Genomic DNA, 14,068 nt, shown 5'->3' on the forward strand with positions numbered 1-14,068 from the left:
GTAAATTTAAAATGGCACAATGGCCACCGCTGCCTCACAATATATGAGTATGCAAATGTGGCAGCCAAATAAATTCAACATTTCATCATGGCTGTTTTGCAATTTTTAATTTACTGTTCCATCATGACCAACAGCCATTTTAGAATGGTGACTTTAAATATACAGGGAGTGCAGAATTATTAGGCAAATGAGTATTTTGACCACATCATCCTCTTTATGCATTTTGTCTTACTCCAAGCTGTATAGGCTCGAAAGCCTACTACCAATTAAGCATATTAGGTGATGTACATCTCTGTAATGAGAAGGGGTGTGGTCTAATGACATCAACACCCTATATCAGGTGTGCATAATTATTAGGCAACTTCCTTTCCTTTGGCAAAATGGGTCAAAAGAAGGACTTGACAGGCTCCGAAAAGTCAAAAATAGTGAGATATCTTGCAGAGGGATGCAGCACTCTTAAAATTGCAAAGCTTCTGAAGCGTGATCATCGAACAATCAAGCGTTTCATTCAAAATAGTCAACAGGGTGGCAAGAAGCGTGTTGAAAAACCAAGGCGCAAAATAACTGCCCATGAACTGAGAAAAGTCAAGCGTGCAGCTGCCACAATGCCACTTGCCAACAGTTTGGCCATATTTCAGAGCTGCAACATCACTGGAGTGCCCAAAAGCACAAGGTGTGCAATACTCAGAGACATGGCCAAGGTAAGAAAGGCTGAAAGACGACCACCACTGAACAAGACACACAAGCTGAAACGTCAAGACTGGGCCAATAAATATCTCAAGACTGATTTTTCTAAGGTTTTATGGACTGATGAAATGAGAGTGAGTCTTGATGGGCCAGATGGATGGGCCCGTGGCTGGATTGGTAAAGGGCAGAGAGCTCCAGTCCGACTCAGACGCCAGCAAGGTGGAGGTGGAGTACTGGTTTGGGCTGGTATCATCAAAGATGAGCTTGTGGGGCCTTTTCGGGTTGAGGATGGAGTCAAGCTCAACTCCCAGTCCTACTGCCAGTTCCTGGAAGACACCTTCTTCAAGCAGTGGTACAGGAAGAAGTCTGCATCCTTCAAGAAAACATGATTTTCATGCAGGACAATGCTCCATCACACGCGTCCAAGTACTCCACAGCGTGGCTGGCAAGAAAGGGTATAAAAGAAGGAAATCTAATGACATGGCCTCCTTGTTCACCTGATCTGAACCCCATTGAGAACCTGTGGTCCATCATCAAATGTGAGATTTACAAGGAGGGAAAACAGTACACCTCTCTGAACAGTGTCTGGGAGGCTGTGGTTGCTGCTGCACGCAATGTTGATGGTGAACAGATCAAAACACTGACAGAATCCATGGATGGCAGGCTTTTGAGTGTCCTTGCAAAGAAAGGTGGCTATATTGGTCACTGATTTGTTTTTGTTTTGTTTTTGAATGTCAGAAATGTATATTTGTGAATGTTGAGATGTTATATTGGTTTCACTGGTAATAATAAATAATTGAAATGGGTATATATATTTTTTTTGTTAAGTTGCCTAATAATTATGCACAGTAATAGTCACCTGCACACACAGATATCCCCCTAACATAGCTAAAACTAAAAACAAACTAAAAACTACTTCCAAAAATATTCAGCTTTGATATTAATGAGTTTTTTGGGTTCATTGAGAACATGGTTGTTGTTCAATAATAAAATTAATCCTCAAAAATACAACTTGCCTAATAATTCTGCACTCCCTGTATATGCCATGCAAAAAATCCAAAAGAAACAAGTGCCCTTGTATCAATGTGCAGCTGTCAATCCCTCAGAGCCAAAAATAGAAACAAAAGAGTGATACAAATCGGGTTGTTGGTTGACTGGGGTGTAAACCTTTGTCAAACAGTAACCAAAGTCCTAGTCAGGGTAAGTGTTAGGCAAACCCTAAACTAATCCCTCTGGGAGCTTGGCACCAAGTAGGCAGGCTTCATTTAGAGGTAGTGTGTAAATGACAAAAATCTAATTATTAGAACCGGAAGTATGAATTTTTACAGAATAAACTGTTGAATGTCACCTAGAAACAGAAAGCACCAAACATGGCTATCTGCTCATGTTAGACATAGTTAAAGTCAAAAGTTAAAGCCGACCGCATTGGAGCATGGTCGGATACAGTCCCAGATTTGTTCCACTGAAGTTTTACCTTCTCAAAAATTGTGCCTAGAGTCCCATTCACCTGGAAGAAGTTCACCAATGATAAGGAGAGTGTCACTGGCAGTGGTCAGTGGAGCATAAAGAGCTGCTTATGCTGGATTCTGAGTGGGCAATGAGGTTCTGGTGCGAACGAGCCTGTTCGTGTTCACAAAGATCCCTACAGCTTGACGTAAATAGCAAAAAGACCCCTTTCAAGGTCCAGGACCTGAGAGACACCTCTTGGGAGTTAGGAGGTCATTGAAGATAGGTCCAGAAGCTGCTTAGAGCCTCTTATGCCCCTGAGGCTCAGATCAGGAGGGCAACAAACTAGCTCTTTGAGTCACTCTGGGATCCTGGGTTCAAGATGGGTTCCAGGTCCAGTTCTTCCTCTCCAGACAATAGGGCAGCAGGTCAGCAAAGCAACGCAGCAGCTCTTTCTCAGTGGCAGTCCAGTAGAGTGACTGTCCTTTCTGCAGCTCCACGCTCACTACAGGGGTTTATTCAGTTACTTGTGTTGGGACATGACACAGGTACTCAGGTATAAGTGAGGCTGTGCTCAGCTCCCCCTCTGCCCATCCTCCCAGGGTGGTCCATCAAGCAACCCCTAAGCTCCTATTGTGTCTGGGGGCATGCACATAGCCCAGCCATCACCCACAGTAGACAAGTGATCAGAGACAGGCAATAGGCACCAAAAGGCTAAAGTAAGAAATGCCAGCTTTCTAAAAGTAGCATGTGCAGAATTGCCATTTAAAATCTGACTTCACCATACTCTGTCATTTTAAATTGTGATTCCAGAGAAACCAAACTTGAAAGGTTTATCTTTTCCAGATTGTGAATTGCACCTTTAAGATGTGATAAGGTAATCTTAATGTTATCCTTTGGGAGACATAGGCCTTGTAGTAGTGAAAAATTACTTAGGGAGTTTTTCATTATCAGGACATGTAAAACTTAACAGTACATGTCCTGCCTTTTAAATACATTGCACCCTGCTCACTGTGTTGCCCAGGGCCTACCTTAGGGGTGACATATGCATAAGAAGGAACGGTTTGGGCCTGGCAAAGGAGTTATATTGCCAGGTCGACATGGCAGTGTAAAACTGCCCACACAGGCTCTAAAATAGCGGGCCTGAAACATGGTTATAGGGTTAAAGTGTGTGGCACTATCAGAGCTATCAGAGCTGAAGGCCCACAGGTTGCATTTAAATTACAAACCCTGGGCACATTTACTGTACTTTATTAGGGACTTAGGGCCAGATGTAGCAAAGGATTTGTGCGTCGCAAACGGCGAAAATCGCCGTTTGCGAGGCGCAAATGCCTCTTTGCTATGCAGAAATGCATATTGCGAGTCGGGACCGACTCGCAATATGCATTTCAGAATCGCAAATAGGAAGGGGTGTTCCCCACTCCCATCTACCCCACTCCAATCCAAAACCATCTGCCCTACTCCAGTCAGACCCAATCCAAAACAATCTGCACCTCTGCAATCTACAGCACTCCAATCCAAAACGATCTGCCTCATTCCAATCTGCCCCACTGCAATCCAAAGCAATCTGTCCCACTCAAATCGAAAACAATCTGCCCCACTCCAGTCAACTCCACCCCAATCTACCTTACTTTACTCCAGACCAATCCAACCCAGTCACCCCAATCCAGTCCAACTCAATCCAATCCAATCCTCCCAACCCACTCCTAATTAATATGCCCCACTCCAATTCACCCCTACTCTAATCCAAAACAATCTGTACCATTCCAAAACAATCTACCCCATTCCAATCCAAAACCATCTGCCCTACTCCAGTCAGACCCAATCCAAAACAATCTGCACCTCTGCAATCTACAGCACTCCAATCCAAAACGATCTGCCTCGTTCCAATCTGCCCCACTGCAATCCAAAGCAATCTGTCCCACTCAAATACAAAACAATCTGCCCCATTCCAGTCAACTCCACTCCAATCTACCTTACTTTAATCCAAAACAATCTGCCCACTGCTTTCTGCCCCACTCCTATCTGCTCCATTCCATTCCAATCCAAAACAATCTGCCCCACTCCAATCCAAACAATCTGCCCCACTCCAATCCGCCCCACTCTCATTCTGCCTCACTCCACTCCAAAACAGTCTGTCCCACTCCAATCCACCCCACTTCAGTCTGCCCTACTCCAAATCCAAAACAGTATGCCCAAATCCAATCCAATCCACCTCATCCCAATCTACCTTACTTTACTCCAGACCAATCCAACCCAGTCACCCCAATCCAGTCCAACTCAATCCAATCCAATCCTCCCAACCCACTCCTAATTAATATGCCCCACTCCAATTCACCCCTACTCTAATCCAAAACAATCTGTACCATTCCAAAACAATCCAAAACCATCTGCCCTACTCCAGTCAGACCCAATCCAAAACAATCTGCACATCTGCAATCTACAGCACTCCAATCCAAAACGATCTGCCTCATTCCAATCTGCCCCACTGCAATCCAAAGCAATCTGTCCCACTCAAATACAAAACCATCTGCCCTACTCCAGTCAGACCCAATCCAAAACAATCTGCACCTCTGCAATCTACAGCACTCCAATCCAAAACGATCTGCTTCATTCCAAACTGCCCCACTGCAATCCAAAGCAATCTGTCCCACTCAAATACAAAACAATCTGCCCCACTCCAGTCTACTCCACTCCAATCTACCTTACTTTAATCCAAAACAATCTGCCCACTGCTTTCTGCCCCACTCTTATCTGCTCCATTCCATTCCAATCCAAAACAATCTGCCCCACTCAAATTTGCCCCACTCCAATCCAAACAATCTGCCCCACTCCAATCCGCCCCACTCTCATTCTGCCTCACTCCACTCCAAAACAGTCTGTCCCACTCCAATCCACCCCACTTCAGTCTGCCCTACTCCAAATCCAAAACAGTATGCCCAAATCCAATCCACCTCATCCCAATTCAATAGACCCAAGTCTATCCCAATTCACCCCTCTCCAATCCACTCCACTGCAATCCAATCTACTCCACTCCCATCCAGTCCACACCACACCAACCCCATCCACCCCACTCTCATCCACACTAATACAACCTACACCACTCCAATCCACCCCACTCCAGTCTGACCCATTCCAATCCAAAACAATCTGCCCCTCTTCAAATCAAAACAGCCTGCCCCACTCCTAACCGTTTCAAACTTCCCCACTCCACTCTACCCCACTTTAATTCAAAATAACCTGCCCCACTCCAACCTGCACCACTCCACCCTGCCCCACTCCATCCTGCACCACTCCACCCTGCCCCACTCCAATCCCAAACAACCCACTCCAACCAAACACAATCTTCCCCACTCCACTCCAATCTACCTCACCTCATCCCACTCCAATCCACCACAATCAACCCCACTGCAATTAAACCCACCCCACACCAATCCAGTCAACCTAACTCGAGTTCAATCCACTTCAATCCAGCCCAATCTACCCCACTTCAATCCAATACACATCACCCCAATTCAGTCCAAACTTGCCCACTCCATTCCAATCCACACTACTCCAGTCTCATCAACCCCACTCCAGTCCATCCCCCCAACTCCAGTCCATCCCAACCCACTGCAATCCATCCCATCCCATCCTACCTATCCAACCTGCCCTATTCCAATCCAACCCACCCCAACCCACCCTACTCCAATCCAACCTACCCTACTCCAGTCCATCCCACACCTCTCCATCCAAACCCACTCTACTCCCCTCAAATCCACCTCACTCCAATTCAATCCACCCACACCACCCCAGTCCATCCCACTCCTGTACAATCTACATTAATGCACCCTACATCCGTCCACTTTACCCCACTCCAATTCAATCTAACTCATTCCAATCCAATCTAATCCATCCAGTCTAATCCAACCCAATCCACTCTACTCCAATCCACTCCACCCTACCCCACCCCAGTCCAATCCACCCCACCACAATTCAATCCACCCCACCCCTAACCAGTCCACCCCAATCCACCACACTTAATCCAATCCACTTCAATCCGCCCTAATCCACCCCATTTAATCGAATCTGCCTCACTCCAATCCACTCCACTTCTCACCACCCCAATCATATACACTCCAATTCAGTTCACCCCACTGAAGCCCACCCCACTCAAGTCCACCCATGCCAATCCAATCCATCTCACCTCAGTGCAACCCAACCAAGTCCAGTCCATCCTACCCCAATCAAACACACGTCAATCCAATCCACATCCCACCCCACCCCAATCCAGTCCATACCCTCTTGTCTACCTCACCCCTTTTCAATACAATCTACCCACTCCAATCCACCCACTCCACTCAAGTCCACCTGCTTCACTCCAATCCAACCCACTCTACCCTGATCTAGCCCACCCATCCCAGTTCAGTCCAACACACTCCAATCCAATCTAGCCAGCCTACCCCCCTCTAATCCACCCAATCCAATCCAGTCCACTCCAATCCACTGCACTCCAATCTACCCCACCCCAATCCAGTCCACCTCACCCCATCCCAGTAGTCCATCCCACTCCAATTCCATCCCATCCAACCCACTGCACTACAATCCACCCCACCTCAATGCAATCCACCCCACTCTAATCCAATCCAACACACCCCACCCCACCCCATTTCAATCCACCAGACTCCAAACCACCCCTCTCCAATCCACTCCACTCCACCCCACCCCATTCCTATCTACCCCACTCACTCTATCCATCCAGTCTATCCCAATCCAAGCCACCCCACTCCAATCCATTCAGTCCACCCCACTCCAGTCCACCCCACTCCAATAAATCCAATCCACCCACTCCAATCCAATCCAATCCACCCCAGTCTATCCACCCCACTCCAAACCTATCCACCCCACTCCAAACCAATCCACCCCAGTCAACACACTCAACCCCAATCCAATCCATCCCACTCTACTCCAATCCAATCGACCCCACTGCCTCAATCCAGTCCAACCCACTCCACCCTATTCCACCCCACTCCACTCCACGACCCTCTCTGCCACTACACCACTGATCTCTACTCCCCTCTACTCAACTCTCCAACATTCTACACCTCTCTACTCCCCTTTACAACATTCCAACAAATCCACTGTACTACACTGTACTCTGACACTCTATACCACTAACTTTTAGCCATGCTGAACATCAGCCTCACATTGCTAAAGGCAATAGCTCTTGTACAGGAGAGACCTATTGGCTTTGCCAATAATTGTTTTAGAGAGCTAAGCATGTACTGCATCATGTTACAGCTGAAGTTGCAGAAAATAAACAGTGCAGTTCTAGCAGTTTTTACCTTCAGTTCATGCCATTGTTTTGCCGCCCCTGACTCTAGGGGTTGCAAAGGCAGTGCCAGGAGTCCCAAGGAGCAAGACAGCGGTCACAGCAGCCACCCCTAAATGATGTCCATGCTTCTAGGCTTATGGGACTGGATGCAGGATGTATATACAAAGCCCACTACAGGTGTCAGCTTTTGCAAGGGCTGCCTCTGGGCCTGATGAACTGGTGAACTAAGCCCAACTATAACAATATTTAGCTATTTATGGGCTATTTGGGAAAACCATGGATGTTGGACGTAATATGTTACGCACAGACAAAAGCCATACACATTACAATCAGGGGTACTGAGACTTGACAAATCGGGGGTTAGAGTAGGGGTGTGCAGGGTGCTCCACTCCCCTGGTGGAGCTAACGGAGTTTTTGGAACTCTGCCCTCCGTTTGAACTGCAAAGTTGCCCAAAAAACTCTGCTAGCCCCGCCAGTGGAGCGAAGCTCACTAGGTGTGCGCTGCATCCCAGTATGGGCTGCATAGTGCAAGCTCAGACAGTCTGCGCTTGCAATGTGTAGCCCATAACTGGGCTGCAGTGCGCACCGGAGCAGAGGAGGGAGGCAGCCAAGCTGAGGAGGACCCCACCCCAGGAAGTGCTAGGTAAGTCCTCCTCCCTTTTTTTTCATTGTTTGTTCACACTTGTGCACAAACAAGGACTTAAACTGCAGCTTTCGCTGCCTACTGCCCTGGGCTGTATTCAGGCCAGGGCTGTAGGCAGGTAAAGCTGTTGTTTCAGGCCTCTTGTGCACCGGCCTGCCCCATGTGTAGTGCACATGAGGCAGGCAGGTGCTGAAGAGGCCTGGCGGCTTTCACTGCCTATGGCCCTGGCCTGAATGTGCTCGATCTCGGAAGTGCTAAGCAGGGTCGGGCTTGGCTGACCAGGCCCCACCTGATTTAGCTCTTCTGAGATCTGGCGCATTCAGAACTCCATGGGTCACAGAACCCGGCCTCTGCAGAATTCCACTGAGTTTTTTTTTTACTCCAAGGGATTCCACAGAGTCGGACTCCGTGAACTTCAGCCAGGCCTAGGTCAGAGGGTGGATGCTAATGGAAATCACTTCAATGAAAATTCATACAGGTGTGTTGACTGGACATATTTTGCCCCGAACATTGAATGCCTGAATTCTACAAATAACCATCCTGGCTAGTTCTTGGACCTTTTTTGTTAGACACCACATTTATTTTTGATCAGCTAATTTCCAGCACAATAGTGGATGACATGAAGGATGGCATTGAGCAACTTAAGATTTTACGCTATGAGGTCACAATTTGCAAGGACTTTGCACCACAGTTTTGCATTGGGCCCAATGCATCAGTTTGTAAAGCCTTGGGTCACATTATACCTCTACCAGGTTTAATGTTTGCAAGGTAGGTGTCCCCGTGGGAAAAGCCACGCAGAACTGAGGCAGTGAAATGCACAACATTTCAAAGCATTATTGTGTGACTTCACAGAGTCAGAATTTTATCATGAAAGTAGCGTCAGGATTGGTTGGAGCGGCTTGGTGAGCTGCTCAGACAGTGAATGGGAGTCTGTGGAGTTTCTCTAACCCAAATGTGCAACACAGCCAGGTTGGAGAAAACTATGTGCACATGTCAGTTTGACCGGCCTAAGAGGGCGAGCCAAACTAACTTGCGGACTTAGGTGCACTCCACTCCCTCTCCCCCATGTCCCAGCCACCCCGGCTCCCTGCACTTGCTGGCTGAGCCAGCAGCTGAAAAATAAACAATAGTAAAATATTGTTTTATTTTTCAGCTGCTGGCTTAGTCAGTGGGGCGATGATGAAGGAGCCGCTCCTGTTTGGTAGTCATGAAACCAGATTTGAAATTATGAATAAATTTGCACATGTATTTTTTCTTCTCGATGGTGTTATACGATGGTGTAATATTACTTGCGCATACCCCACTCTTAGGATAGGAAGTGTGCGTTTCAGTGCAGGGTGCTCTGGAAAGTTTGTAACACGCCCAAACCTGGGAGTATGTTGGTATTCGCAACGTTTTCATATCCATTCTAATCCTCCAATGTGCAGAGACTTCCGCCAGTCATGGACAGCAGGGAATTATTTTGAAGTGTGTGAACTGGAAGAGCACACCCTTACAAAATGGTAAAGTGTAAGAGAAAGAGTTTCTCTATGTGAAATTATCCTCGTGGCGGAAAAAAAGAAAACATGCAACTGCACAAACGCAAAGGGTTGTAAGTGCAAATTCTCACTGCGTAGAAGGTTTGTAGGAGCACTCTTGAAAACAAAGGTCAGATGCAATGTCCCAATAGTACTCTTGGGAACACTTGCGAATTCCGGAAATTCGTAAATCTACCTCTACGTGATATAGTAAACGTACAGATATGGCGTTCCTTCCAATTCTTTTGATGTGAATCGGGCCTAGTACATAAAGCGCGGAGTTCATTTTTCAGGGTTGAAAGATGCCAAATTTAACAACCTCACGAAACCTGCATTTGAAAAGCGATCTGATCACATATAAGTCTTCAAACACGACGAACAAATTCTCAGTTATTTGTGCCTTTCTAAGCATTGCTGTCTTTAGAAGTGGCCATACTGCCTACGCTTGTAAAGAAAATTACATTCCTCAGTGCTTAATTTGTAAATACAAAGGTGCCGGTGCCCATAGCCCTCCTCTTGAACTCGCGGCTGCTGTAATTAAATGTGTGAACATGGAATACTGAGGCGGCGTAATCCTGGAGCCATCTCGGGCCTCTTTAATCCATTTAAAGCCACTCGCTGCCACTTCCGCTCACTCTTGCAACTTTGTACTTTCTCCCTTTGTGACGCTTTTTCGTTTTTCCCTTCATCCGTCTTTCCTATATGTGTCTTTTGCTCCAGCAAATGCTTGAGGCATAACAGTAAGCCCCGGCCCTCAAAAATAAGGGCCGGTGCTCAGCACCGGAAACAACAAGCACAAATTAAGCACTGTCATACCTGTACTGAGAGCGCGCTAACCATTTAGGAGAGATATCCTCAGGCCACTTTGAATGTAAGCAGGAGTTGTTGCATTCAAAGCATCTTTTCAGCCCAGCTGAGTGTCGGTCGGATCCCCCAGTCGGTCACAAAAAACAGAAATAGATTTGACATTTTAAAGTCGTGCCTCCAGAGTAGGAGCTCTCCCTGTAGAGAAGACTGTCAGCTGCACGAACTACGGGTGCCCTCTTGGCTCACATGCCCTCCTGAGCTCTCATGTTTCCTGTTGGACAAGTATATACAAATAGGCACATGCTGTAGACTGCAGTCAGAGGCAATGCGGTGGATTTGAGTTAATCCTAGAGTCATACAACCCGTGTTTCAGGCCACACACATGTAGGGTCCGACGGAGGACTACGGCAGACCGATGCCACTGTTACCGGCTGCCATGTGTGCCTGGTACAAGCCAGGAGGAAGCTCCTTCCGCTCCCCACTGAGGATTTTACGTCATACCTCTCTTCTTCCTTCAAGAAGATGGTCGACTGAGGAGCCCCTGATCCCAAGAAGACATTCCCTTAGGAGGAAAGGTATTTACAATATAAGAATGTGGTACCACATGCTTGCCAGGGGACTTGGCTGGTGGAGGTCATATGAGTTATGGGTAGCTTTGTCAAATTTTTCTCAGCAAAAGCACGGACATTAATTTTGAAGTAGTTACTAAGCCTGCAGCGAGCTAACCAGTAGAGAAAAAAATCCTCAGTATGTGTAGCTGGCGATCACTAAAATTATGAGCATGCTTATTTACAAGGGGATTGTGTCGCAGGTGCGTCACATTTTTTGAAGCACCAACACCGCAGGCTGCAGGTCTATATCTACAAGGCCACGCAAAGCGACGTTGTGTGACTTTTCATGGCCTTGTAGATATGGTGTACAGCAATGCAGAGCAAGAGGCTGCATTGCTTTACTCTGCATCAAAGAGGCGTTCGACGGGTGTTCCCACACAACACCCATGGATTTTGACGCATTCCCAGATTTACAAGGGTTTTGTGACCCTGGGAATGCATCAAAAGCCTACTCATCCCCAGAGGAGGCGTAAGGGGGGCTCAACAGGAGAAATACCTTTATTTCTCCTAATTTTTCCTTTTTCTTTGTGTGCTCTATTCTACGGCACACATAGAAAGGGGAAATGCCTCTTGTGATTGTTTTTGTGCAGGAAGGCTTACCTTCCTGCACAAAAACAATCATCCCCGCAACGCAGCAACCCTTGCAACATGGTGCAAGGGTGCCTGCCTTGGCGCATGGCAGCCCTTAGTGCGCCAAGGCAGGGAAAAGGACAGAAATGTGCCATATCTTGTAGACAGCGTGTATTCCTGCCCTTTTCTTTTGACGCAGTGCAGCACTGAATGAAGACTTGCAGCCCTGCTCTGCGTTAAAAGATTGTAAATATGCCCGAGTATAACATTGGGAGTGAGCGGACCAAGCAAACCGAAATACTGCAAGTAGTTCAAATAATTCATATGCATGTATCCATTTTTGGAGTAAGGTAGACAGACAGCTGAAGAAGGTGGGGTACTTCGGAATGGATCTGTAGTGACTCTATCCTCTCTCCTCACTGTCTTTAGTTGACTAATCCTGGGTCCGGACTGGTTCCTTTATCCAAAACAAGTGAACAATCAGGAAATTAGAATAACTGTTGTACTTTTATATATATGATTCAGGCGTTTTTCTTATTTTTTTTTTAGCTTCGTAAAGTTTTAATTGGATTTATAAGAGGAGGGCACATGGGCAAAGGAAAAGTCACAAAACATTATAATATGGTACATACAGTCAACGTTTTGTACAAAAGTATACAAAAGGTTTTATTACTCAGTTGTTGGGCATAGTTTTGTACACAGAGCAATATAGGGCAAGGAGAAAGAAAGGAGAAAAACGAAAGAGAAAGAAAAAAGTAGACAGTAAAGAGAGTAGATGATGCTGGGAAAAGCACAGTGGGTTGGAGGGGGCAATAGAAAAGTGAGGGGGGAGTGGACAGAAGTCATTTTATTTTATAGAGCTATGCAGAGTGTTGCAGGTGAAGAAAAGTATTGGAGAAAGTGAAAAATAGGTGATATATGAGAGGAATTGTGGAGTCTTGATTTTTTTCCAGGTATGGATCCAATTTGTCCCAAAAGGCTCTGGAGGATTTGGAATTTAGGTTATGATTGAGGATAGTCATGTGCTTCTGATAAGGTAGACCCAGGTCCACCATGTGTAGTGGGATATGTTACAGAAATTGTTTCCAATCAGCAAACATGGTTTTGATGCTGATGGATAAAAGAAGCCCAAGGAGTCTAAGAGCTCATATTTCAAGTTCTGGAGTCGAGGTAATAGTATGTGGTCCTAGGGTTACTATAACATGATTGAGGAGAATATAATTGTGAAAAACCTAATTTAGTATTTGTTCGTTGTTATTCCAATGTGATTTAAAATGTTCAAGGGTATTTAGTAAGTAGTCCAGATTACCTAAAGGTTCTAGACAGTGCTAACACTGATCAGAATCCGTTAGACCTAATTTGTGAAGTTTTGCTGGGGTCTAAAAGCACTTATATAGGACCCAGAATTTACTTTGGAAAAGTAGTGGGGATAGTTTGAAGAGAATAGTAAAATTCCAGATTTTATCCCACATATCATGGGAAGGCAGGGGAACATGTTTGGACTTACGTGATTCCTCCCATTTCTCCTGGATGTGAGTGTTATTTGGGGGATGTTGCTTGTTTAAGGGACTATACATTTTTTACAGTTATATATCTCTTATATGTCACTTTTAGAAAGTTTAGACAACCTGCAGGATGTTTTTTTCAACTTTCCTGAGAGCAATTTTAAGTTTAGGCTGAGGTTATAAAATTAGATCGGACGTAAGTGGAATTTCTCCCACAATGTGGTGAAGGAAAAAGGGTCATTAGGTATTTCAAAATCCTGTACTTGCAGGATCCCTGTAGATTCCCAGTTTTTCACGAGAACTACGCACTGCTGATCAAGATTTTTGTGTTGAACCATAGGGATGAGAACACAAATCTGTCTGATTTATTAAGGAATACTGGGGCATATTTAGGAGCCCTTAGTGCCATTCTAACCGCACATTAGAGTAATTTTTAGACACTAATGTGGCGTTATAAGGCCAAAAACGCTGTGCCATATTTACAAAGTGGCGCAATGCATTCATTTTGCCACATTGTAACACTTTGCACTACATTATGCCTGCACCAGGCATAATGTATGCAAAGGAGGCGTTCCTCCGTTACGGGGGCGAAAAAATGCGCAAGGAAATCTAAGAGATTTCTTTGCATCAATTGTTTCTGCACTTTTAATGCCTTCTCAGAGCAGGCGTTCGAAGGGGCATGTCATTGAATACAGTGGGACCCTATGTACTCTGCAGGAGTAGGGCAAAAACATTTGGTGCTATTCCTGCAGAGTACAACAATAGCGTAAAAAAATGACGCTATTACCCCCTACCCTGTGCCATAGTGCAAGGTATTATAAATATGGCGCACACATGGTGGCAGTGGGGTGGGGGGCCCTTAAGGGTGCAAGAAAAGTGGTGCTGCACTATCTGCAGCACCACCTTTCTTAAATATGCCCCAATTTGTCAAACATTTCGACAGCATTAACTGTGTCTATATTAATAGA

At 45.8% G+C, this 14,068-nt stretch overlaps 1 protein-coding gene across 3 annotated transcripts in view; it reads left to right on the plus strand.

Annotated features, from left to right (window-relative positions):
- SH3TC2 (SH3 domain and tetratricopeptide repeats 2) overlaps positions 1–14,068 on the plus strand; it is a 232,473-nt gene that overhangs the window by 18,807 nt on the left and 199,598 nt on the right. For 2 of the 3 annotated variants that reach the window (XM_069244633.1, XM_069244637.1), the window contains exon 1: positions 10,643–10,989. The exons of the other annotated variant lie outside the window; for it this stretch is intronic. In XM_069244633.1, the coding sequence (XP_069100734.1) occupies positions 10,830–10,989 (160 nt within the window). In that variant the 5' untranslated portion in view covers positions 10,643–10,829. Of the gene's footprint in view, positions 1–10,642; positions 10,990–14,068 lie in introns of those variants that run through there. 3 annotated transcript variants of the gene reach the window in all.

The sequence above is a fragment of the Pleurodeles waltl genome, chromosome 7 (assembly GCF_031143425.1).
Source record: "Pleurodeles waltl isolate 20211129_DDA chromosome 7, aPleWal1.hap1.20221129, whole genome shotgun sequence".
In the NCBI taxonomy this organism is placed as follows: Eukaryota; Metazoa; Chordata; class Amphibia; order Caudata; family Salamandridae; genus Pleurodeles; species Pleurodeles waltl.